Here is a 26,531-nt window from a genome sequence, read left to right on the forward strand (position 1 = left end):
GGGAGCCCTGAAACCTAACCCCCCCTCCCCCCATGGCTGTTTGCGCCCGGCTTACCTTAGTTTGGTATGCCGGGTATCGGGCACCGGGATTTCGACGCCTGTCATTAGTACCCTGTCGGGATTTGACAGTCGGGAAGTCGGCCGTCAGCATTTCGGCCTTCGGCTTCCTGACTGCATCCCTAATAAAGAGCATGTAACTGTGAACCAGGACACACCATGCTGCAATGCAAGGGGTACAAATACGGTATGTAGTTATGAGACCGACGGCCGTCAGTCTCAATACTAACAGTATAATCCCGGTAAGGGATCTAACATAAACGTCGAAATGCCGACGCCTATGTTAATCCCGATGCCGGATCTCTGACAGGACACCGGACCGATCGTCCAAAGCCAGGGGTAAGTATCCATGTAGCCGGGGATGGGGGGGTTAGGTTTAGGGAGCCCCCGGGGGTACTTAAGGTCAGGCACCCCCGCCCGGGAGGGTTAAGGTTAGGCCAGGGGAAGGGAGGGTTAGGTTTAGGCACTAGGGGGGAGGTTAGGGTTAGTCACCCCCCAGGAGGGTTAGGTCTAGGGTGCGGGAAGGGGGGGTTAGGTTTAGGCACTAATGGGGGAAGGTTAGGGTTAGGCACTAGGGGGGGAGGTTAGGTTTAGACACCCCTAAAGGAGGGTTAGGGGGAGAGGGTCAGGATTAGTTAATTTATCTCCGCCGTCGGGATCTTCTGCATCGGGCTGCTGGTGTTGAGATTTGAACCATCGGGTTGATGTCCTGCGGTCAAACATACTCATTCCTGCAAATACATACATTTAGGGGTCTATGTACTAAGCAGTGATAAGTGACAGAGTGAAAAGTGTTAAGTAAGTGATAAGGTGCCAGCCAATCAGCTCCCAACTGTCATCTCACAGGCTGTGTTTGAAAAATGACAGTTGGGAGCTGATTGGCTGGCACTTATCACATACTTATCACTTTTCACTCTGTCTCATAACACTGCTTAGTACATAGACCCCTTAATTTTGCATGTAGGGTAAATACTGGCTGCGTTTGCATGTAGCCCACAAATGCTGTACAGCTTTATTCTTATACTGCAATTTAGATGTCAGTTTGGACACGCCCCTCCCAAATCTAAATCTCTCTGCACATGTTACATCTTCCCCACCTGCAGTGCAGCATGGTTTCACCAAGATGATCAATTACGTGCTATATCTTACTCTATTCTCAAAGCTGAATCTGGCCCCAAGTGCGCTGAGGAGGGACAAAAAAAACCTTATTGTTCCTGGCTGCCGGCAGCCTGCCTCACTCTCTGTGCGGCTTGAGCTGATGAATACTACTGAGGCAAAGGGGACACATTAACTGGGCTCCTGAGATTCCTGAGGGGCCCTCGCAATCTCGGGGCCCAGTACACGTGTCCCCTTTGTCTTCCCCTGTCGTCGGGCCTGGTTATGCACACGAAAGAAGTATCATATGTTTCTCAATAACATTCATCACTAGTAGAGATGGGTGCCGACCCCCATACTTGGTTTTGGCTGTGGATTCATTTTTGTGTTTTGGGTTCAGATTCAGTTTTAGTTTAGTAGTGTCAGTTTTGGAATACTTAAAAAAACAGCTAAAGTCATGTAAATCTGACCTGTTTACAATACATGTAATCCAAAGCCCGAGTCTGGATTTTAAATCCTAGCTTCGATCTGATCGCAAAATCGAGACATGAACCGGTTAGACTCGGAACTCCAAAGTTATCTGAAATGGGACTTGGTTCGACTCCCTAAATTCTGTTGTTGTCAGTTTTTTTTTTATGTCTTCCACTTCTGCTCCACTTGGTTGGTGTGTGAGGTGCTTTGTGCCATTATAAAGGTCTGACATGGGACCAAAACTTAAGCTAATGTAATAATAGCATGTAGGCATGCAGCTAATAAATCACACTACTTTTTCTATAAAGAGATGCTTTAATAGCTGTGCGAGTCCAGTTCCCAGAGAGCAGACAAATTTGAGACCAACCGAGTCAGAGTTCAGAATCACTTTGGGGTTCTTCGTCGAGTCCCAGTTCGGTTCTGCATCAGTTCGGAACTTGGATTTATAAACTGAACTCGGGTTTTGGATTGCATGTAATATGTCCAAATGACATGATTTTAACTGTTTTTTTTTTATACAGATCCAAAACACATGGGGCTGTGCACATCTCTAATATAGTTATATAGGCGTTGTTGCACTCAGTATTATTTATCTCTTAAATGTCCAGAATTTGTCTGGGCAGTCACAGCTGGCAGGAAGTACGGCCTCTCTCCCCTGGGTGCTTTATTTCGGGTGTGTATGTGGCAGTTCTAGGGTGTTTTTAGGGGAGTAGAGGGAGGTTTTAGCACTTCATAAGCACTAGACAAGCCCTAAGGGCCCCTGATGTTCTGGATGTGATCCAGTTACACTGCCCATGTGACAATTATGGAATTTACATGGTGAGTGCTTTGAGATGACGACACAACTCCTCTCCAGGAAATGGGTTGCTAAAAATAAACTGAAGACGTGAAAGTGAAAGAGAACAGACACAATAGTACAGTATATACCTCAGGCAAACATTCTCCTCCCTCTGCTTACTGTCACTAGGGGAAATGGCTATCACACATGAGGAGATCGTTCGGGGAATTCTCCAAAAGCTGAAAACAGAAGACTTTGAACTTTTTAAAAACTATTTGAAAAATGAAGATTATCTAAGCAGTTATGAATACAAAGCACTGTATGAGAAACAGCTGGAACATGCTAATTGTACACAGGTGGCAAACCTCATGATCCTCCACTACACAAAGGAGAAAGCACCGACTGTCACTGGCCATGTGCTGGAGAGCATGGATCTGCAGGAGCTGGCAAAACAACTCCGGTCAGTTTATGGGATGATTGTGGATTATACTACAGAGAGCCCTGTACATTAGATCTATAAGTGGGCTGCATATTACAGTGTGAGCTGCACAGAATACAGATGTAGAGAGAGCTGTGTGTATCTATTGCAGGAGGGTAATACAGTCAGTAATGGCAGGGGATGGACAGGATACAGATGTAGAGAGAGCTGTGTGTGTCTATGGCAGGAGGGAAATACAGTCAGGAATGGCAGGGGATGGACAGGACACAGATGTAGAGAGAGCTGCGTGTGTCTATGGCAGGAGGGTAATACAGTCAGGAATGGCAAGGGATGGACAGGATACAGATGTAGAGAGAGCTGTGTGTGTCTATGGCAGGAGGGAAATACAGTCAGGAATGGCAGGGGATGGACAGGACACAGATGTAGAGAGAGCTGCGTGTGTCTATGGCAGGAGGGTAATACAGTCAGGAATGGCAGGGGATGGACAGGATACAGATGTAGAGAGCTGTGTGTGTCTATGGCAGGAGGGAAATACAGTCAGGAATGGCAGGGGATGGACAGGATACAGATGTAGAGAGAGCTATGTGTGACTATGGCAGGAGGGTAATACAGTCAGGAATGGTAGGGGATGGACAGGATACAGATGTAGAGAGAGCTGTGTGTGTCTATGGCAGGAGGGAAATACAGTCAGGAATGGCAGGGGATGGACAGGATACAGATGTAGAGAGAGCTATGTGTGACTATGGCAGGAGGGTAATACAGTCAGGAATGGCAGGGGATGGACAGGATACAGATGTAGAGAGCTGTGTGTGTCTATGGCAGGAGGGAAATACAGTCAGGAATGGCAGGGGATGGACAGGATACAGATGTAGAGAGAGCTGTGTGTGTCTATGGCAGGAGGGTAATACAGTCAGGAATGGCAGGGGATGGACAGGATACAGATGTAGAGAGAGCTGTGTGTGTCTATGGCAGGAGGGAAATACAGTCAGGAATGGCAGGGGATGGACAGGATACAGATGTAGAGACAGCTGTGTGTGTCTATGGCAGGAGGGAAATACAGTCAGGAATGGCAGGGGATGGACAGGATACAGATGTAGAGAGAGCTGTGTGGGTCTATGGCAGGAGGGTAATATAGTCAGGAATGGCAGGGAATGGACAGAGGGCCTGATTCAGAGCCGCTCGTAAGCGGCCGCTCGTTCGCTCTGAGCTATGTTCGCACAACTGCGCATGCATATGGGTCGTAATGCGCATGCGCCAACCAGTCATTGCGGTCAGAAATCGTGCGCTTGCAAAACAGCAAGGGCCTGCTAATTTGAGTGACAGAATGAGGCGTTTGTGAGTGGTAACAGGGGAAGGTGCTTGAAAACGGAGAGTGGAGATCCGAACGCAGGCGTGCCAAACGGTCAAAACGGGCGTTTAATGGGTGTGCATAATTAACAAAGCAGCGTCATCGACAACGTCACTTGGTTGTCTTTTAGCCTCAACTGCTCGCAGTGATTGCGGGAAGTAAAACCTACCACAAGCACTGCGAGCGGTTCAGACGCCTTTCGATGTACTCGATTAATCTAATAAATAGCGAAGATGACGTATGATGCAAACGGCCAAGGGGCGTCTTTACAAAATAGCGAGCGCATGATTCGTTCGCTCGCTCAGACATAGAGGCGTCAACAGACCGCAAAGAGCGAGCAATCTATTTAAATAGCCGGACCCTTTTTCTGAACGAGCGAGCGCAAATAGCGTCCGGCTCTGAATCAGGCCCAGAATACAGATGTAGAGAGAGCTGTGTGTGTCTATGGCAGGAGGGAAATGCAGTCAGGAATGGTAGGGGATGGACAGGATATAGATGTCGAGAGAGCAGTATGTGTCTATGACAGGAGGGAAATACAGTCAGGAATGACAGGGGATGGACAGGATACAGATGTAGAGAGCGCTGTGTGTGTCTATGGCAGGAGGGAAATGCAGTCAGGAATGGTAGGGGATGGACAGGATATAGATGTAGAGAGAGCTGTATGTGTCTATGACAGGAGGGAAATACAGTCAGGAATGACAGGGGATGGACAGGATACAGATGTAGAGAGCGCTGTGTGTGTCTATGGCAGGAGGGAAATGCAGTCAGGAATGGTAGGGGATGGACAGGATATAGATGTAGAGAGAGCTGTATGTGTCTATGGCAGGAGGGAAATGCAGTCAGGAATGGCAGGGGATGGACAGGATACAGATGTAGAGAGCGCTGTGTGTGTCTATGGCAGGAGGGAAATGCAGTCAGGAATGGCAGGGGATGGACATGATTCTGATGTAGAGAGAGAGCTGTGTGTGTCTATGGCAGGAGGGAAATACAGTCAGGAATGGCAGGGGACGGACAGGATTAAGATGTAGAGAGAGCTGTGTGTGTCTATGGCAGGAGGGTAATACAGTCAGGAATGTCAGAGGATGGACAGGATACAGATGTAGAGAGAGCAGTGTGTGTCTATGGCAGGAGGGAAATACAGTCAGGAAGGGCAGGGTATGGACAGGGTACAGATGTAGCGAGCTGTGTGTGTCTATGGCAGGAGGGAAATACAGTAAGGAATGGCAGGGGATGGACAGGATACAGATGTAGAGAAAGCTGTGTGTGTCTATGACAGGAGGGAAATACAGTCAGGAATGGCAGGGGATGGACAGGATACAGATGTAGAAAGCTGTGAGTGTCTATGGCATTAGGGAAATACAGTCAGGAATGGCAGGGGATGGACAGGATACAGATGTAGAGAGAGCTGTGTGTGTCTATGGCAGGAGGGTAATACAGTCAGGAATGGCAGGGGATGGACAGGATACAGATGTAGAGAGAGCAGTGTGTGTCTATGGCAGGAGGGAAATACAGTCAGGAATGGCAGGGAATGGACAGAGGGCCTGATTCAGAGCCGCTCGTAAGCGGCCGCTCGTTCGCTCTGAGCTATGTTCGCACAACTGCGCATGCGTATGGGTCGTAATGCGCATGCGCCAACCAGTCATTGCGGTCAGAAATTGTGCGCTTGCAAAACAGCAAGGGCCTGCTAATTTGAGTGACAGAATGAGGCGTTTGTGAGTGGTAACGGGAAGGTGCTTGAAAACGGAGAGTGGAGATCCGAACGCAGGCGTGCCAAACGGTCAAAACGGGCGTTTAATGGGTGTGCATAATTAACAAAGCAGCGTCATCGACAACGTCTCTTGGTTGTCTTTTAGCCTCAACTGCTCGCAGTGATTGCGGGAAGTAAAACCTACCACAAGCACTGCGAGTGGTTCAGACTCCTTTCGATGTACTCGAATAATCTAATAAATAGCGAAGATGACGTATGATGCGAACGGCCAAGGGGCGTCTTTACAAAATAGCGAGCGCATGATTCGTTCGCTCGCTCAGACATAGAGGCGTCAACAGACCGCAAAGAGTGAGCGATCTATTTAAATAGCCGGCCCCTTTTTCTGAACGAGCGAGCGCAAATAGCGTCCGGCTCTGAATCAGGCCCAGAATACAGATGTAGAGAGAGCTGTGTGTGTCTATGGCAGGAGAGAAATACAGTCAGGAATGGCAGGGGATGGACAGGATACAGATGTAGAGAGAGCTGTGTGTGTCTATGGCAGGAGGGAAATATTGTGAGGAATGGCATGGGATGGACAGGATACAGATGTAGAGAGAGCTGTGTGTATTTATGGCAGGAGAGTAATGCAGTCAGGAATGGCAGGGGATGGACAGGATACAGATGTAGAGAGAGCTGTGTGTGTCTATGGCAGGAGGGAAATGCAGTCAGGAATGGTAGGGGATGGACAGGATATAGATATAGAGAGAGCTGTATGTGTCTATGATAGGAGGGAAATACAGTCAGGAATGACAGGGGATGGACAGGATACATATGTAGAGAGCGCTGTGTGTGTCTATGGCAGGAGGGAAATGCAGTCAGGAATGGCAGGGGATGGACAGGATATAGATGTAGAGAGCGCTGTGTGTGTCAATGGCAGGAGGGAAATGCAGTCAGGAATGGCAGGGGATGGACAGGATTCAGATGTAGAGAGAGAGCTGTGTGTGTCTATGGCAGGAGGGAAATACAGTCAGGAATGGCAGGGGATGGACAGGATTAAGATGTAGAGAGAGCTGTGTGTGTCTATGGCAGGAGGGTAATACAGTCAGGAATGGCAGAGGATGGACAGGATACAGATGTAGAGAGAGCTGTGTGTGTCTATGGCAGGAGGGAAATACAGTCAGGAATGGCAGGGTATGGACAGGATACAGATGTAGCGAGCTGTGTGTGTCTATGGCAGGAGGGAAATACAGTAAGGAATGGCAGGGGATGGACAGGATACAGATGTAGAGAAAGCTGTGTGTGTCTTTGACAGGAGGGAAATACAGTCAGGAATGGCAGGGGATGGACAGGATACAGATGTAGAGAGAGCTGTGTGTGTCTATGGCAGGAGGGAAATACAGTAAGGAATGGCAGGGGATGGACAGGATACAGATGTAGAGAAAGCTGTGTGTGTCTTTGACAGGAGGGAAATACAGTCAGGAATGGCAGGGGATGGACAGGATACAAATGTAGAGAGAGCTGTGTGTGTCTATGGCGGGAGAGAAATACAGTCAAGAATGGCAGGGGATGGACAGGATACAGATGCAGAGAGAGCTGTGTGTGTCTATGGCAGGAGAGAAATGCAGTCAGGAATGGTAGGTAATGGACAGGATATAGATGTAGAGAGAGCTGTATGTGTCTATGACAGGAGGGAAATACAGTCAGGAAGGACAGGGGATGGACAGGATACAGATGTAGAGAGCGCTGTGTGTGTCTATGGCAGGAGGGAAATGCAGTCAGGAATGGCAGGGGATGGAAAGGATTCAGATGTAGAGAGCGCTGTGTGTGTCTATGGCAGGAGGGAAATGCAGTCAGGAATGGCAGGGGATGGACAGGATTCAGATGTAGAGAGAGAGCTGTGTGTGTCTATGGCAGGAGGGAAATACAGTCAGGAATGGCAGGGGATGGACAGGATTCAGATGTAGAAAGAGAGCTGTGTGTGTCTATGGCAGAAGGGAAATACAGTCAGGAATGGCAGGGGATGGACAGGATTAAGATGTAGAGAGAGCTGTGTGTGTCTATGGCAGGAGGGTAATACAGTCAGGAATGGCAGAGGATGGCCAGGATACAGATGTAGAGAGAGCTGTGTGTGTCTATGGCAGGAGGGAAATACAGTCAGGAATGGCAGGGTATGGACAGGATACAGATGTAGCGAGCTGTGTGTGTCTATGGCAGGCGGGAAATACAGTAAGGAATGGCAGGGGATGGACAGGATATAGATGTAGAGAAAGCTGTGTGTGTCTATGACAGGAGGGAAATACAGTCAGGAATGGCAGGGGATGGACAGGATACAGATGTAGAGAGCTGTGTGTGTCTATGGCAGGAGGGATATACAGTCAGGAATGGCAGGGGATGGACAGGATATGGATGTAGAGAGAGCTGTGTGTGTCTATGGCAGGAGGGAAATACAGTCAGGAATGACAGGGGATGGACAGGATACAGCTGTAGAGAGAGCTGTGTGTGTCTATGGCAGGAGGGTAATACAGTCATTAATGGCAGGGGATGGACAGGATACAGATGTAGAGAGAGCTGTATGTGTCTATGGCAGGAGGGAAATACAGTCAGGAATGGCAGGGGATGGACAGGACACAGATGTAGAGAGAGCTGTGTGTGTCTATGGCTGGAGGGTAATACAGTCAGGAATGACGGGATGGACAGGATACAGATGTAGAGAGAGCTCTGTGTGTCTATGGCAGGAGGGAAATACAGTCAGGAATGGCAGGGGATGGACAGGATACAGATGTAGAGAGCTGTGTGTGTCTATGGCAGGAGGGAAATACAGTCAGGAATGGCAGGGGATGGACAGGATATGGATGTAGAGAGAGCTGTGTGTGTCTATGGCAGGAGGGAAATATTGAGAGGAATGGCAGGGGATGGACAGGATACAGATATAGAGAGAGCTGTGTGTGTCTATGGCAGGAGGGAAGTACAGTCAGGAATGGCAGGGAATGGACAGAATACAGATGTAGAGAGAGCTGTGTGTGTCTATGGCGAGAGAGAAATACTGTCAAGAATGGCAGGGGATGGACTGGATACAGATGCAGAGAGAGCTGTGTGTTTCTATGGCAGGAGGGAATTACAGGCAGGAATGGCAGGGGATGGACAGGATACAGATGTAGAGAGAGCTGTGTGTGTCTATGGCAGGAGAGTAATGCAGTCAGGAATGGCAGGGGATGGACAGGATTAAGATGTAGAGAGAGCTGTGTGTGTCTATGGCAGGAGGATAATACAGTCAGGAATGGCAGAGGATGGACAGGATACAGATGTAGAGAGAGCTGTGTGTGTCTATGGCAGGAGGGAAATACAGTCAGGAATGGCAGGGTATGGACAGGATACAGATGTAGCGAGCTGTGTGTGTCTATGGCAGGAGGGAAATACAGTAAGGAATGACAGGGGATGGACAGGATACAGATGTAGAGAAAGCTGTGTGTGTCTATGACAGGAGGGACATACAGTCAGGAATGGCAGGGGATGGACAGGATACAGATGTAGAGAGAGCTGTGTGTGTCTATGGCAGGAGGGAAATACAGTCAGGAATGGCAGGGGATGGACAGGATACAGATGTAGAGAGCTGTGTGTGTCTATGGCAGGAGGGAAATACAGTCAGGAATGGCAGGGGATGGACAGGATATGGATGTAGAGAGAGCTGTGTGTGTCTATGGCAGGAGGGAAATACAGTCAGGAATGGCAGGGGATGGACAGGATACAGATGTAGAGAGAGCTGTGTGTGTCTATGGCAGGAGGGTAATACAGTCATTAATGGCAGGGGATGGACAGATTACAGATGTAGCGAGCTGTGTGTGTCTATGGCAGGAGGGAAATACAGTCAGGAATGGCAGGGAATGGACAGAGGGCCTGATTCAGAGCCGCTCGTAAGCGGCCGCTCGTTCGCTCTGAGCTATGTTCGCACAACTGCGCATGCGTATGGGTCGTAATGCGCATGCGCCAACCAGTCATTGCGGTCAGAAATTGTGCGCTTACAAAACAGCAAGGGCCTGCTAATTTGAGTGACAGAATGAGGCGTTTGTGAGTGGTAACAGGGGAAGGTGCTTGAAAACGGAGAGTGGAGATCCAAACGCAGGCGTGCCAAACGGTCAAAACGGGCGTTTAATGGGTGTGCATAATTAACAAAGCAGCGTCATCGACAACGTCTCTTGGTTGTCTTTTAGCCTCAACTGCTCGCAGTGATTGCGGGAAGTAAAACCTACCACAAGCACTGCGAGTGGTTCAGACTCCTTTCGATGTACTCGAATAATCTAATAAATAGCGAAGATGACGTATGATGCGAACGGCCAAGGGGCGTCTTTACAAAATAGCGAGCGCATGATTCGTTCGCTCGCTCAGACATAGAGGCGTCAACAGACCGCAAAGAGTGAGCGATCTATTTAAATAGCCGGCCCCTTTTTCTGAAGGAGCGAGCGCAAATAGCGTCCGGCTCTGAATCAGGCCCAGAATACAGATGTAGAGAGAACTGTGTGTGTCTATGGCAGGAGAGAAATACAGTCAGGAATGGCAGGGGATGGACAGGATACAGATGTAGAGAGAGCTGTGTGTGTCTATGGCAGGAGGGAAATATTGTGAGGAATGGCATGGGATGGACAGGATACAGATGTAGAGAGAGCTGTGTGTATTTATGGCAGGAGAGTAATGCAGTCAGGAATGGCAGGGGATGGACAGGATACAGATGTAGAGAGAGCTGTGTGTGTCTATGGCAGGAGGGAAATGCAGTCAGGAATGGTAGGGGATGGACAGGATATAGATATAGAGAGAGCTGTATGTGTCTATGATAGGAGGGAAATACAGTCAGGAATGACAGGGGATGGACAGGATACATATGTAGAGAGCGCTGTGTGTGTCTATGGCAGGAGGGAAATGCAGTCAGGAATGGCAGGGGATGGACAGGATTCAGATGTAGAGAGAGAGCTGTGTGTGTCTATGGCAGGAGGGAAATACAGTCAGGAATGGCAGGGGATGGACAGGATTAAGATGTAGAGAGAGCTGTGTGTGTCTATGGCAGGAGGGTAATACAGTCAGGAATGGCAGAGGATGGACAGGATACAGATGTAGAGAGAGCTGTGTGTGTCTATGGCAGGAGGGAAATACAGTCAGGAATGGCAGGGTATGGACAGGATACAGATGTAGCGAGCTGTGTGTGTCTATGGCAGGAGGGAAATACAGTAAGGAATGGCAGGGGATGGACAGGATACAGATGTAGAGAAAGCTGTGTGTGTCTTTGACAGGAGGGAAATACAGTCAGGAATGGCAGGGGATGGACAGGATACAGATGTAGAGAGAGCTGTGTGTGTCTATGGCAGGAGGGAAATACAGTAAGGAATGGCAGGGGATGGACAGGATACAGATGTAGAGAAAGCTGTGTGTGTCTTTGACAGGAGGGAAATACAGTCAGGAATGGCAGGGGATGGACAGGATACAGATGTAGAGAGAGCTGTGTGTGTCTATGGCGGGAGAGAAATACAGTCAAGAATGGCAGGGGATGGACAGGATACAGATGCAGAGAGAGCTGTGTGTGTCTATGGCAGGAGAGAAATGCAGTCAGGAATGGTAGGTAATGGACAGGATATAGATGTAGAGAGAGCTGTATGTGTCTATGACAGGAGGGAAATACAGTCAGGAAGGACAGGGGATGGACAGGATACAGATGTAGAGAGCGCTGTGTGTGTCTATGGCAGGAGGGAAATGCAGTCAGGAATGGCAGGGGATGGAAAGGATTCAGATGTAGAGAGCGCTGTGTGTGTCTATGGCAGGAGGGAAATGCAGTCAGGAATGGCAGGGGATGGACAGGATTCAGATGTAGAGAGAGAGCTGTGTGTGTCTATGGCAGGAGGGAAATACAGTCAGGAATGGCAGGGGATGGACAGGATTCAGATGTAGAAAGAGAGCTGTGTGTGTCTATGGCAGAAGGGAAAAACAGTCAGGAATGGCAGGGGATGGACAGGATTAAGATGTAGAGAGAGCTGTGTGTGTCTATGGCAGGAGGGTAATACAGTCAGGAATGGCAGAGGATGGACAGGATACAGATGTAGAGAGAGCTGTGTGTGTCTATGGCAGGAGGGAAATACAGTCAGGAATGGCAGGGTATGGACAGGATACAGATGTAGCGAGCTGTGTGTGTCTATGGCAGGCGGGAAATACAGTAAGGAATGGCAGGGGATGGACAGGATATAGATGTAGAGAAAGCTGTGTGTGTCTATGACAGGAGGGAAATACAGTCAGGAATGGCAGGGGATGGACAGGATACAGATGTAGAGAGCTGTGTGTGTCTATGGCAGGAGGGATATACAGTCAGGAATGGCAGGGGATGGACAGGATATGGATGTAGAGAGAGCTGTGTGTGTCTATGGCAGGAGGGAAATACAGTCAGGAATGGCAGGGGATGGACAAGATACAGCTGTAGAGAGAGCTGTGTGTGTCTATGGCAGGAGGGTAATACAGTCATTAATGGCAGGGGATGGACAGGATACAGATGTAGCGAGCTGTGTGTGTCTATGGCAGGAGGGAAATACAGTCAGGAATGGCAGGGGATGGACAGGATACAGATGTAGAGAGAGCTGTGTGTGTCTATGGCAGGAGGGAAATACAGTAAGGAATGGCAGGGGATGGACAGGATACAGATGTAGAGAAAGCTGTGTGTGTCTATGACAGGAGGGAAATACAGTCAGGAATGGCAGGGGATGGACAGGATATGGATGTAGAGAGAGCTGTGTGTGTCTATGGCAGGAGGGAAATACAGTCAGGAATGGCAGGGGATGGACAGGATACAGATGTAGAGAGAGCTGTGTGTGTCTATGGCAGGAGGGTAATACAGTCATTAATGGCTTTGGATGGACAGGATATAGATGTAGCGAGCTGTGTGTGTCTATGGCAGGAGGGAAATACAGTTAGGAATGGCAGGGGATGGACAGGATACAGATGTAGAGAGAGCTGTGTGTGCCTATGGCAGGAGGGAAATACAGTAAGGAATGGCAGGGGATGGACAGGATACAGATGTAGAGAAAGCTGTGTGTGTCTATGACAGGAGGGAAATACAGTCAGGAATGGCAGGGGATGGACAGGATACAGATGTAGAGAGAGCTGTGTGTGTCTATGGCAGGAGGGAAATACAGTCAGGAATGGCAGGGGATGGACAGGATACAGATGTAGAGAAAGCTGTGTGTGTCTATGACAGGAGGGAAATACAGTCAGGAATGGCAGGGGATGGACAGGATACAGATGTAGAGAGCGCTGTGTGTGTCTATGGCAGGAGGGAAATACAGTCAGGAATGGCAGGGGATGGACAGGATACAGATGTAGAGAGAGCTGTGTGTGTGTCTATAGCAGGAGGGAAATACAGTCAGGAATGGCAGGGGATGGACAGGATACAGATGTAGAGAGAGCTGTGTGTGTCTATGGCAGGAGAGTAATACAGTCAGGAATGGCAGGGGATGGACAGGATACAGATGTAGAGAGAGCTGTATGTGTCTATGGCAGGAGGGAAATACAGTCAGGAATGGCAGGGGATGGACAGGACACAGATGTAGAGAGAGCTGTGTGTGTCTATGGCTGGAGGGCAATACAGTCAGGAATGATGGGATGGACAGGATACAGATGTAGAGAGAGCTCTGTGTGTCTATGGCAGGAGGGAAATACAGTCAGGAATGGCAGGGGATGGACAGGATACAGATGTAGAGAGCTGTGTGTGTCTATGGCAGGAGGGAAATACAGTCAGGAATGGCAGGGGATGGACAGGATACAGATATAGAGAGAGCTGTGTGTGTCTATGGCAGGAGGGAAGTACAGTCAGGAATGGCAGGGAATGGACAGAATACAGATGTAGAGAGAGCTGTGTGTGTCTATGGTGAGAGAGAAATACTGTCAAGAATGGCAGGGGATGGACTGGATACAGATGCAGAGAGAGCTGTGTGTTTCTATTAGAAGGAGGGAATTACAGGCAGGAATGGCAGGGGATGGACAGGATACAGATGTAGAGAGAGCTGTGTGTGTCTATGGCAGGAGAGTAATGCAGTCAGGAATGGCAGGGGATGGACAGGATTAAGATGTAGAGAGAGCTGTGTGTGTCTATGGCAGGAGGATAATACAGTCAGGAATGGCAGAGGATGGACAGGATACAGATGTAGAGAGAGCTGTGTGTGTCTATGGCAGGAGGGAAATACAGTCAGGAATGGCAGGGTATGGACAGGATACAGATGTAGCGAGCTGTGTGTGTCTATGGCAGGAGGGAAATACAGTAAGGAATGACAGGGGATGGACAGGATACAGATGTAGAGAAAGCTGGATGTGTCTATGACAGGAGGGACATACAATCAGGAATGGCAGGGGATGGACAGGATACAGATGTAGAGAGAGCTGTGTGTGTCTATGGCAGGAGGGAAATACAGTCAGGAATGGCAGGGGATGGACAGGATACAGATGTAGAGAGCTGTGTGTGTCTATGGCAGGAGGGAAATACAGTCAGGAATGGCAGGGGATGGACAGGATATGGATGTAGAGAGAGCTGTGTGTGTCTATGGCAGGAGGGAAATACAGTCAGGAATGGCAGGGGATGGACAGGATACAGATGTAGAGAGAGCTGTGTGTGTCTATGGCAGGAGGGTAATACAGTCATTAATGGCAGGGGATGAACAGATTACAGATGTAGCGAGCTGTGTGTGTCTATGGCAGGAGGGAAATACAGTCAGGAATGGCAGGGGATGGACAGGATACAGATGTAGAGAAAGCTGTGTGTGTCTATGACAGGAGGGAAATACAGTCAGGAATGGCAGGGGATGGACAGGACAGAGATGTAGAGAGAGCTGTGTGTGTCTATGGCAGGAGGGAAATACAGTCAGGAATGGCAGGGGATGGATAGGATACAGATGTAGAGAGAGCTGTGTGTGTCTATGGCAGGAGGGATATACAGTCAGGAATGGCAGGGGATGGACAGGATACAGATGTAGAGAGAGCTGTGTGTCTATGGCAGGAGGGAAATACAGTCAGGAATGGCAGGGGATGGACAGGATATGGATGTAGAGAGAGCTGTGTTTGTCTATGGCAGGATGGAAATACAGTCAGGAATGGCAGGGGATGGACAGGATACGGATGTAGAGAGAGCTGTGTGTGTCTATGGCAGGAGGGAAATACAGTCAGGAATGGCAGGGGATGGACAGGATACAGATGTAGAGAGAGCTGTGTGTGTCTATGGCAGGAGGGTAATACAGTCAATAATGGCAGGGGATGGACAGGATACAGATGTAGCGAGCTGTGTGTGTCTATGGCAGGAGGGAAATACAGTAAGGAATGGCAGGGGATGGACAGGATACAGATGTAGAGAAAGCTGTGTGTGTCTATGACAGGAGGGAAATACAGTCAGGAATGGCAGGGGATGGACAGGACAGAGATGTAGAGAGAGCTGTGTGTGTCTATGGCAGGAGGGAAATACAGTCAGGAATGGCAGGGGATGGATAGGATACAGATGTAGAGAGAGCTGTGTGTGTCTATGGCAGGAGGGATATACAGTCAGGAATGGCAGGGGATGGACAGGATACAGATGTAGAGAGAGCTGTGTGTCTATGGCAGGAGGGAAATACAGTCAGGAATGGCAGGGGATGGACAGGATACAGATATAGAGAGAGCTGTGTGAGTCTATGGCAGGAGGGTAATACAGTCATTAATGGCAGGGGATGGACAGGATACAGATGTAGAGAGAGCTGTGTGTCTATGGCAGGAGGGAAATACAGTCAGGAATGGCAGGGGATGGACAGGATATGGATGTAGTAAGAGCTGTGTTTGTCTATGGCAGGATGGAAATACAGTCATGAATGGCAGGGGATGGACAGGATACGGATGTAGAGAGAGCTGTGTGTGTCTATGGCAGGAGGGAAATACAGTCAGGAATGGCAGGGGATGGACAGGATACAGATGTAGAGAGAGCTGTGTGTGTCTATGGCAGGAGGGTAATACAGTCAATAATGGCAGGGGATGGACAGGATACAGATGTAGCGAGCTGTGTGTGTCTATGGCAGGAGGGAAATACAGTAAGGAATGGCAGGGGATGGACAGGATACAGATGTAGAGAAAGCTGTGTGTGTCTATGACAGGAGGGAAATACAGTCAGGAATGGCAGGGGATGGACAGGACAGAGATGTAGAGAGAGCTGTGTGTGTCTATGGCAGGAGGGAAATACAGTCAGGAATGGCAGGGGATGGATAGGATACAGATGTAGAGAGAGCTGTGTGTGTCTATGGCAGGAGGGATATACAGTCAGGAATGGCAGGGGATGGACAGGATACAGATGTAGAGAGAGCTGTGTGTCTATGGCTGGAGGGAAATACAGTCAGGAATGGCAGGGGATGGACAGGATACAGATATAGAGAGAGCTGTGTGAGTCTATGGCAGGAGGGTAATACAGTCATTAGTGGCAGGGGATGGACAGGATACAGATGTAGCGAGCTGTGTGTGTCTATGGCAGGAGGGAAATACAGTCAGGAATGGCAGGGGATGGACAGGATACAGATGTAGAGAGAGCTGTGTGTGTCTATGGCAGGAGGGAAATACAGTCAGGAATGGCAGGGGATGGACAGGATACAGATGTAGAGAAAGCTGTGTGTGTCTATGACAGGAGGGAAATACAGTCAGGAATGGCAGGGGATGGACAGGACAGAGATGTAGAGAGAGCTGTGTGTGTCTATGGCAGGAGGGAAATACAGTCAGGAATGGCAGGGGATGGATAGGATACAGATGTAGAGAGAGCTGTGTGTGTCTATGGCAGGAGGGTAATACAGTCAGGAATGGCAGGGAATGGACAGAGGGCCTGATTCAGAGCCGCTCGTAAGCGACCGCTCGTTCCTCTGAGCTATGTTCGCACAACTGCGAATGCTTATGGGTCGTAATGCGCATGCGCCAACCAGTCATTGCGGTCGAAAATCGTGCGGTCGCAAAACAGCAAGGGCCTGCTAATTTGAGTGACAGAATGAGGCGTTTGTGAGTGGTAACAGGGGAAGGTGCTTGAAAACGGGGAGTGGAGATCCGAACGCAGGCGTGCCAAACGGTCAAAACGGGCGTTTAATGGGTGTGCATAATTAACAAAGCAGCGTCATCGACCACGTCACTTGGTTGTCTTTTAGCCTGAACTGCTCTCAGTGATTGCGGGAAGTAAAACCTACCACAAGCACTGCGAGCGGTTCAGACGCCTTTCGATGTAGTCAATTAAGCTAATAAATAGTGGAGATGACGTATGATGCGAACGGCCAAGGGGCATCTTTACAAAATAGCGAGCGCATGTTTCGTTCGCTCGCTCAGACATAGAGGCGTCAACAAACCGCAAAGAGCGATTACTCTATTTAAATAGCCGGACCCTTTTTCTGAACGAGCGAGCGCAAATAGCGTCCGGCTCTGAATCAGGCCCAGTATACAGATGTAGAGAGAGCTGTGTGTGTCTATGGCAGGAGGGAAATACAGTGAGGAATGGCAGGGGATGGACAGGATACAGATGTAGAGAGAGCTGTGTGTGTCTATGGCAGGAGGGAATTACAGTCAGGAATGGCACGGGATGGACAGGATACAGATGTAGAGAAAGCTGTGTGTGTCTATGACAGGAGGGAAATACAGTCAGGAATGGCAGGGGATGGACAGGATACAGATGTAGAGAGCGCTGTGTGTGTCTATGGCAGGAGGGAAATACAGTCAGGAATGGCAGGGGATGGACAGGATACAGATGTAGAGAGCTGTGTGTGTCTATGGCAGGAGGGAAATACAGTCAGGAATGGCAGGGGATGGACAGGATATGAATGTAGAGAGAGCTGTGTGTGTCTATGGCAGGAGGGTAATACAGTCATTAATAGCAGGGGATGGACAGGATACAGATGTAGCGAGCTGTGTGTGTCTATGGCAGGAGGGAAATACAGTAAGGAATGGCAGGGGATGGACAGGATACAGATGTAGAGAAAGCTGTGTGTGTCTATGACAGGAGGGAAATACAGTCAGGAATGGCAGGGGATGGACAGGATACAGATGTAGAGAGCGCTGTGTGTGTCTATGGCAGGAGGGAAATACAGTCAGGAATGGCAGGGGATGGACAGGATACAGATGTAGAGAGCTGTGTGTGTCTATGGCAGGAGGGAAATACAGTCAGGAATGGCAGGGGATGGACAGGATACAGATGTAGAGAGAGCTGTGTGTGTCTATGGCAGGAGGGTAATACAGTCATTAATAGCAGGGGATGGACAGGATACAGATGTAGCGAGCTGTGTGTGTCTATGGCAGGAGGGAAATACAGTAAGGAATGGCAGGGGATGGACAGGATACAGATGTAGAGAAAGCTGTGTGTGTCTATGACAGGAGGGAAATACAGTCAGGAATGGCAGGGGATGGACAGGACAGAGATGTAGAGAGAGCTGTGTGTGTCTATGGCAGGAGGGAAATACAGTCAGGAATGGCAGGGGATGGATAGGATACAGATGTAGAGAGAGCTGTGTGTGTCTATGGCAGGAGGGATATACAGTCAGGAATGGCAGGGGATGGACAGGATACAGATGTAGAGAGAGCTGTGTGTCTATTGCAGGAGGGAAATACAGTCAGGAATGGCAGGGGATGGACAGGATACAGATGTAGAGAGAGCTGTGTGTGTCTATGGCAGGAGGGTAATACAGTCATTAATGGCAGGGGATGGACAGGATACAGATGTAGCGAGCTGTGTGTGTCTATGGCAGGAGGGAAATACAGTCAGGAATGGCAGGGGATGGACAGGATACAGATGTAGAGAGAGCTGTGTGTGTCTATGGCAGGAGGGAAATACAGTCAGGAATGGCAGGGGATGGACAGGACAGAGATGTAGAGAGAGCTGTGTGTGTCTATGGCAGGAGGGAAATACAGTCAGGAATGGCAGGGGATGGATAGGATACAGATGTAGAGAGAGCTGTGTGTGTCTATGGCAGGAGGGTAATACAGTCAGGAATGGCAGGGAATGGACAGAGGGCCTGATTCAGAGCCGCTCGTAAGCGACCGCTCGTTCCTCTGAGCTATGTTCGCACAACTGCGCATGCTTATGGGTCGTAATGCGCATGCGCCAACCAGTCATTGCGGTCGAAAATCGTGCGGTCGCAAAACAGCAAGGGCCTGCTAATTTGAGTGACAGAATGAGGCGTTTGTGAGTGGTAACAGGGGAAGGTGCTTGAAAACGGGGAGTGGAGATCCGAACGCAGGCGTGCCAAACGGTCAAAACGGGCGTTTAATGGGTGTGCATAATTAACAAAGCAGCGTCATCGACCACGTCACTTGGTTGTCTTTTAGCCTGAACTGCTCTCAGTGATTGCGGGAAGTAAAACCTACCACAAGCACTGCGAGCGGTTCAGACGCCTTTCGATGTAGTCGATTAAGCTAATAAATAGTGGAGATGACGTATGATGCGAACGGCCAAGGGGCGTCTTTACAAAATAGCGAGCGCATGTTTCGTTCGCTCGCTCAGACATAGAGGCGTCAACAAACCGCAAAGAGCGATTACTCTATTTAAATAGCCGGACCCTTTTTCTGAACGAGCGAGCGCAAATAGCGTCCGGCTCTGAATCAGGCCCAGTATACAGATGTAGAGAGAGCTGTGTGTGTCTATGGCAGGAGGGAAATACAGTGAGGAATGGCAGGGGATGGACAGGATACAGATGTAGAGAGAGCTGTGTGTGTCTATGGCAGGAGGGAATTACAGTCAGGAATGGCAGGGAATGGACAGAATACAGATGTAGAGAGAGCTGTGTGTGTCTATGGCAGGAGAGTAATACAGTCAGGAATGGCAGGGGATGGACAGGATACAGATGTAGAGAGATGTGTGTGTCTATGGCAGGAGGGAAATACAGTCAGGAATGACAGGGGATGGACAGGATACAGATGTAGAGAGCGCTGTGTGTGTGTGTGTGTCTATGGCAGGATGGAAATGCAGTCAGTGATGGCAGGGGATGGACAGGATAGAGATGTAGAGAGAGCTGTGTGTGTCTATGGCAGGAGAGTAATACAGTCAGGAATGGCAGGGGATGGACAGGATACAGATGTAGAGAGATGTGTGTGTCTATGGCAGGAGGGAAATACAGTCAGGAATGACGGGATGGACAGGATACAGATGTAGAGAGCGCTGTGTGTGTCTATGGCAGGAGGGAAATGCAGTCAGTGATGGCAGGGGATGGACAGGATACAGATGTAGAGAGAGCTGTGTGTGTCTATGGCAGGAGGGTAATACAGTCAGGAATGGCAGGGGATGGACAGGATACAGATGTAGAGAGAGCTGTGTGTGTGTCTATGGCAGGAGGGAAATACAGTCAGGAATGGCAGGGGATGGACAGGATACAGATGTAGAGAGAGCTGTGTGTGTCTATGGCAGGAGAGTAATACAGTCAGGAATGGCAGGGGATGGACAGGATACAGATGTAGAGAGAGCTGTGAGTGTCTATGGCAGGAGGGAAATACAGTCAGGAATGGCAGGGGATGGACAGGACACAGATGTAGAGAGAGCTGTGTGTGTCTATGGCTGGAGGGTAATACAGTCAGGAATGACAGGGGATGGACAGGATACAGATGTAGAGAGAGCTCTGTGTGTCTATGGCAGGAGGGTAATACAGTCAGGAATGGCAGGGGATGGACAGGATACAGATGTAGAGAGCTGTGTGTGTCTATGGCAGGAGGGAAATACAGTCAAGAATGGCAGGGGATGGACAGGATACAGATGTAGAGAGAGCTGTGTGTGTCTATGGCAGGAGAGTAATACAGGAATGGCAGGGAATGGACAGGACACAGCTGTAGAGAGCTGTGTGTCTATGGCAGGAGGGAAGTACATGTAGGGGGATTAGCAGAGGGGATGTACAGAATATCAGGGGTAGAAAACATGCTACACTCCAGCTGCTGTGGAACTACATGTCCCATCATGTCCTGCCACAGTTTTGCTGTTACTGTTGCAGGGCATGCTGGGATGTATAGTTGCACAGCAGCTGGAGTGCCGTATGGTGTCTTCCTGTAATCTATAGCATGGAGGAGTAGTGATATAGTAATAAAGATGTGTATATAATAGGAGAGGTTACAGGATCAGTACTGATAAAGTGATAGAGATGTGTATATAATAGGAGAGGTTACAGGAGCAGTAGTGATATAGTGATAGAGATGTGTGTATATAATAGGAGAGGTTACAGGAACAGTAGTGATACAGTGATAGATATGTGTGTATATAATAGCAGAGGTTACAGGAACAGTAGTGATAAAGGGCTCTATTTACTACAATCCGCATATTGAATGCGGATTGTAGTGTGATATTACCGAGTGAATTCGCATTGCGAATTCAGGCAATATCACAGGGATTTACTATAAATCCCTTGCAGGGACAGAGCTTGCGATAAAGCTCTGTCCCTGCGGATCCCATCCGCACTCTAGTCGCGGTATTTTCGGAAAAAATACAACGACTAAGAGCCCTCGCATGCGCCGACCCTCCGTCACTGCTACCTCCCCATGGCGCTAAGCCCCGCCCCGGCGCTAAGCCCCGCCCCTACTATTGCGGACCCCCCCTCCCCCCCGCGACCCCCCTCCCTTCATTACACTTACCTGCATCCTCCTGGCCTCCGGTGATCTTCTGCGGGCTTCCCGATCAGGTGATCTCCCATACTGCACTGGGGCCCGATCACCTGATGACCGGGCAGCAGTGCACTGTGGGAGACCAGCTGACCGGAGAGGAGCCATCACCGGAGGCCCGATCACCGGTCCCTGGATTCAGGTAAGTAAAAAAAAAATGTTTCATTTTTTTTTTTCTTTTTTTTACTGCAATCAGCTTGCGGTCTATTTAGACCACATAGCTGATTACAGGGACCGGCTCCCGGCTCTGCTCTCCCCGTTAGAGCAGAGTGGGAGTCCGTTAACCGGGGGAGACCCTGGATAACGCCACCTCCAGGTGGCGTTATTATCACAGGGCTTCCCCAGGTATTTTTTTACAATTTATTTTTAGTAACTATGGTCGGATCACATTTCCCATTACAATTATGGGAAATGCGATCTGCTTTACAAAAAATAAGTGATAATTAGGGGTTGGAGTAGAATTTTACTAATTCTACTCCAATTGCCCTGTAATAACTACAGGTGAAACTAAAATAATGTGAAAAGGGTGTGAAAACACCCTTTTTCACTTTATTTTATTAAAAATAATGTTAATAAATAGAGCCCATAGTGATAGAGATGTGTATATAATAGGAGAGGTTACAGGAACAGTAGTGATATAGTGATAGAGATGTGTATGTATTAGGGGTGTGCACCGGCCACTTTTCGTGTTTTGTGTTTTGGTTTTGGATCTGGATCTTTCTTCGTGTTTTGGATCTGGATTGGTTTTGCCAAAACCACCCTTCCGTGTTTTGGGTTCTGGGTTTTGTGTTTTGGATCTGTATTTTTTTGAAAAAAAGCATAAAAACAGCTAAAATCACAGAATTTTTAGGTTTTTCTGCTCCTATGCTATTATTAACCTCAATAACCTTAATTTCCACTCATTTCCAGTCTATTCTGAACACCTCACACCTCACAATAGTGTTTTTATGTCCAAAAGGTTGCACCGAGGTAGCTGGATGACTATGCTAAGCGACACGAGTGGGCGGCACAAAAACGTGACCCATCTAGGCCTGAAACTGCAGTGGCAGACAGGATGGCAGTTTGAAAAACTAGGCCCCAAACTGTACATAATGCAAAGAAAAAAAAGAGGTGCAAGATGGAATTGTCCTTGGGCCCTCCCACCCACCCTTATGTTGTATAAACAGGACATGCACACTTTAACAAACCAATCATTTCAGCGCCAGGGTCTGCCACACAACTGTGGCTGAAATGATTGGTTCGTTTGGGCCCCCACAAAACAAGCTGGCAATTAATCTGTCCCTGCACAAACTGGCTCTACGGAGGCAAGATGTCATCCTCATCCTCCTCATCCACCGATTCCTCACCCTCTTCAGTGTGTACATCCTCATCCTCACAGAGTATTAATTCGTCCCTGCTGGAACCACAGGTCCCTCTGTAGGTTCTGGAGGCTGGTCTCCCTGGAAGAGTTGATAATTCATTTTATGAACATCATCTTCTCCACATTTTGTGGAAGCAACCTCCTACGCCTTTCGCTGACAAGGTTCCCGGCTGCACTAAACACTCTTTCGGAGTACACACTGGAGGGGGGGCAACTCAGGTAAAATAGAGCCAGTTTGTACAGGGACCTCCAAATTGCTTCTTTTTCCTGCCAGTACAGGTACGGACTGTCTGACATGCCTACTTGGATGCTGTCACCGATGTAATCCTTTAACAGACTGACGTACGCTTGTCGCTGCTGCTTTGAGGATGCAAGTGCGGCTACAGCCCACACAATTCACAAAGACAGAAAAAAAAAAAGAATATTTTTATTGTTTGTGGAGCGCACTTTGAGGGTTACACCACCCTTTAACAGACAGACGCACGCTTGTCGCTGCTGCTTTAAGGATGCAGGTGCGGCTACAGCCCACACAATTCACAAAGACAGAAAAAAGAAGAAGAATATTTTTATTGTTTGTGTAGCACACTTTGAGGGTGTCACCACCCTTTAACAGACAGACGCACGCTTGTCGCTGCTGCTTTAAGGATGCAGGTGCGGCTACAGCCCACACAATTCACAAAGACAGAAAAAAGAAGAAGAATATTTTTATTGTTTGTGTAGCACACTTTGAGGGTGTCAAGACCCTTTAACAGACAGATGCACGCTTGTCGCTGCTGCTTTGAGGATGCAAGTGCGGCTACATCGCACACAAGTCACAAACACATTAAAAAAAATTTTTTATTTTTTGGAGCACTTTGAGAGTTACAACACCCTTTAACAGACAGACGCACGCTTGTCGCTGCTGCTTTGAGGATGCAGGTGGAATCTAGACGGGATTTGGAACCGAGGACACACTACCTCCATCAATTGTCTAAATCCCACTGCACTAATGGCGGATACCGGACGCACGTCTAACACCAACATAGCAGTCAAGGCCTCAGTTATACGTTTTGCTTCAGGATGACTGCTGTCGTACTTCATCCTCATCGCTAGGGACTGTTGGAGGGTCAATTGTTTAGTAAAAGTAGTGATGTTCCTACTTCCTCTCTGGGATGATGAACAACTCCCAGCAGCAGCAACAGCACTAGGAGTAAGTGGTTCTTGATCTTTCCCTATTTTATTTTTATCGGAGATAGTTTGGTCCTCCATTTATGTTATATTGATATATACGTGCGGCTAAAGCGCACACAAACACAGTAAATATTTTTTTATTTTTGCTGGAGAGTAGTGCACTTTGTGGGTTACACCACCCTTTAAGAAATGAGCCAGCCGGCTCTTTACTTATGGGACACAGGCGCACGCTTGGCGCTGCTCCTTTGTTGATGCACGTGCAGCCACAGTGCACACAAGTCACAAACACAGAAAATATATATTTTTTTGGTTTGGAGTGTACTTTGGGGGTTACAGAACCCTTTAACGGTCAAGCCAGCCGGCCCTTTACTTATGACACAGGCGCATGCTTGGCACTACTTTGTTGATGCATGTGCGGCTACTGCGCACACAATTCACAAACACAGAAAATAATTTTTTTTTTGGTTTGGACTGGAGTGTACATTGGGGGTTACAGCACCCTTTAACGGTCAAGTAAGCCGGCCCTTTACTTATGACACAGGCGCACGCTTGGCACTACTTTGTTGATGCACGTGCGGCTACTGCGCACACAATTCACAAACACAGAAAATAATTTTTTTTTGGGTTTGGACTGGAGTGTACTTTTGGGGGTTACAGCACCCTTAACGGTCAAGCCAGCCGGCCCTTTACTTATGACACAGGCGCACGCTTGGCACTACTTTGTTGATGCACGTGCGGCTACTGCGCACACAATTCACAAACACAGAAAATAATTTTTTTTGGGGTTTGGACTGGAGTGTACTTTCGGGGGTTACAGCACCCTTAATGGTCAAGCCAGCCGGCCCTTTACTTATGACACAGGCGCACGCTTGGCACTACTTTGTTGATGCACGTGCGGCTACTGCGCACACAATTCACAAACACAGAAAATAATTTTTTTTTTGGTTTGGACTGGAGTGTACTTTGGGGGTTACAGCACCCTTAACGGTCAAGCCAGCCGGCCCTTTACTTATGACACAGGCGCACGCTTGGCACTACTTTGTTGATGCACGTGCGGCTACTGCGCACACAATTCACAAACACAGAAAATAATTTTTTTTTTGGTTTGGACTGGAGTGTACTTTCGGGGGTTACAGCACCCTTAACGGTCAAGCCAGCCGGCCCTTTACTTATGACACAGGCGCACGCTTGGTACTACTTTGTTGATGCACGTGCGGCTACTGCGCACACAATTCACAGACACAGAAAATAATTTTTTTTTTGGTTTGGACTGGAGTGTACTTTCGGGGGTTACAGCACCCATTAACGGTCTAGCCAGCCGGCCCTTTACTTATGACACAGGCGCACGCTTGGCACTACTTTGTTGATGCACGTGCGGCTACTGCGCACACAATTCACAAAAACAGAAAATAATTTTTTTTTTGGTTTGGACTGGAGTGTACTTTAGGGGTTTACAGCACCCTTTAACGGTCAAGCCAACCGGCCTTTTACTTATGACACAGGCGTACGCTTGGCACTAATTTGTTGATGCACGTGCGGCTACTGCGCACACAATTCACAAACACAGAAAATATTTCTTTTTTTGGTTTGGACTGGAGTGTACTTTGGGGGTTACAGCACCCTTTAATGGTCAAGCCAGCCGGCCCTTTACTTATGACACAGGCGCACGCTTGGCACTACTTTGTTGATGCACGTGCGGCTACTGCGCACACAATTCACAAACACAGAAAATAATTTTTTTTTTGGTTTGGACTGGAGTGTACTTTCGGGGGTTACAGCACCCTTTAACGGTCAAGCCAGCCGGCCCTTTACTTATGACACAGGCGCACGCTTGGCACTACTTTGTTGATGCACGTGCGGCTACCGCGCACACAATTCACAAACACAGAAAATAATTTTTTTTTTGGTTTGGACTGGAGTGTACTTTCTGGGGTTACAGCACCCTTAATGGTCAAGCCAGCCGTCCCTTTACTTATGACACAGGCGCACGCTTGGCACTACTTTGTTGATGCACGTGCGGCTACTGCGCACACAATTCACAAACACAGAAAAAAAAATTTTTTTTGGTTTGGACTGGAGTGTACTTTCTGGGGTTACAGCACCCTTTAACGGTCAAGCCAGCCAGCCCTTTACTTATGACACAGGCGCACGCTTGGCACTACTTTGTTGATGCACGTGCGGCTACTACGCACACAATTCACAAACACAGAAAATAATTTTTTTTTTGGTTTGGACTGGAGTTTACTTTGGGGGTTACAGCACCCTTTAACGGTCAAGTCAGCCGGCCCTTTACTTATGACACAGGCGCACGCTTGGCACTACTTTGTTGATGCACGTGCGGCTACTGCGCACACAATTCACAAACACAGAGAATAATTTTTTTTTTGGTTTGGACTGGAGTGTACTTTCGGGGGTTACAGCATCCTTTAACGGTCAAGCCAGCCGGCCCTTTACTTATGACACAGGCGCACGCTTGGCACTACTTTGTTGATG

General features: G+C 48.6%; 1 protein-coding gene across 4 annotated transcripts in view; it reads left to right on the top strand.

Moving 5' to 3' along the window:
• The window catches only part of LOC148476927 (uncharacterized), a 160,754-nt gene that overhangs the window by 101,451 nt on the left and 32,772 nt on the right, over positions 1-26,531 (top strand). Inside the window, exon 19 of one of the 4 annotated variants that reach the window (XM_088457512.1) lies at positions 2,591-2,729. The exons of 2 other annotated variants lie outside the window; for them this stretch is intronic. In XM_088457512.1, the coding sequence (XP_088313638.1) occupies positions 2,591-2,644 (54 nt within the window). In that variant the 3' untranslated portion in view covers positions 2,645-2,729. Of the gene's footprint in view, positions 1-2,590; positions 2,862-26,531 lie in introns of those variants that run through there. One more of the 4 variants, XM_088457510.1, reaches the window with a different exon arrangement.

The sequence above is a fragment of the Taudactylus pleione genome, unplaced genomic scaffold (assembly GCF_031769625.1).
Source record: "Taudactylus pleione unplaced genomic scaffold, aTauple2 ptg000762l, whole genome shotgun sequence".
NCBI classification, from domain to species: domain Eukaryota; kingdom Metazoa; phylum Chordata; class Amphibia; order Anura; family Myobatrachidae; genus Taudactylus; species Taudactylus pleione.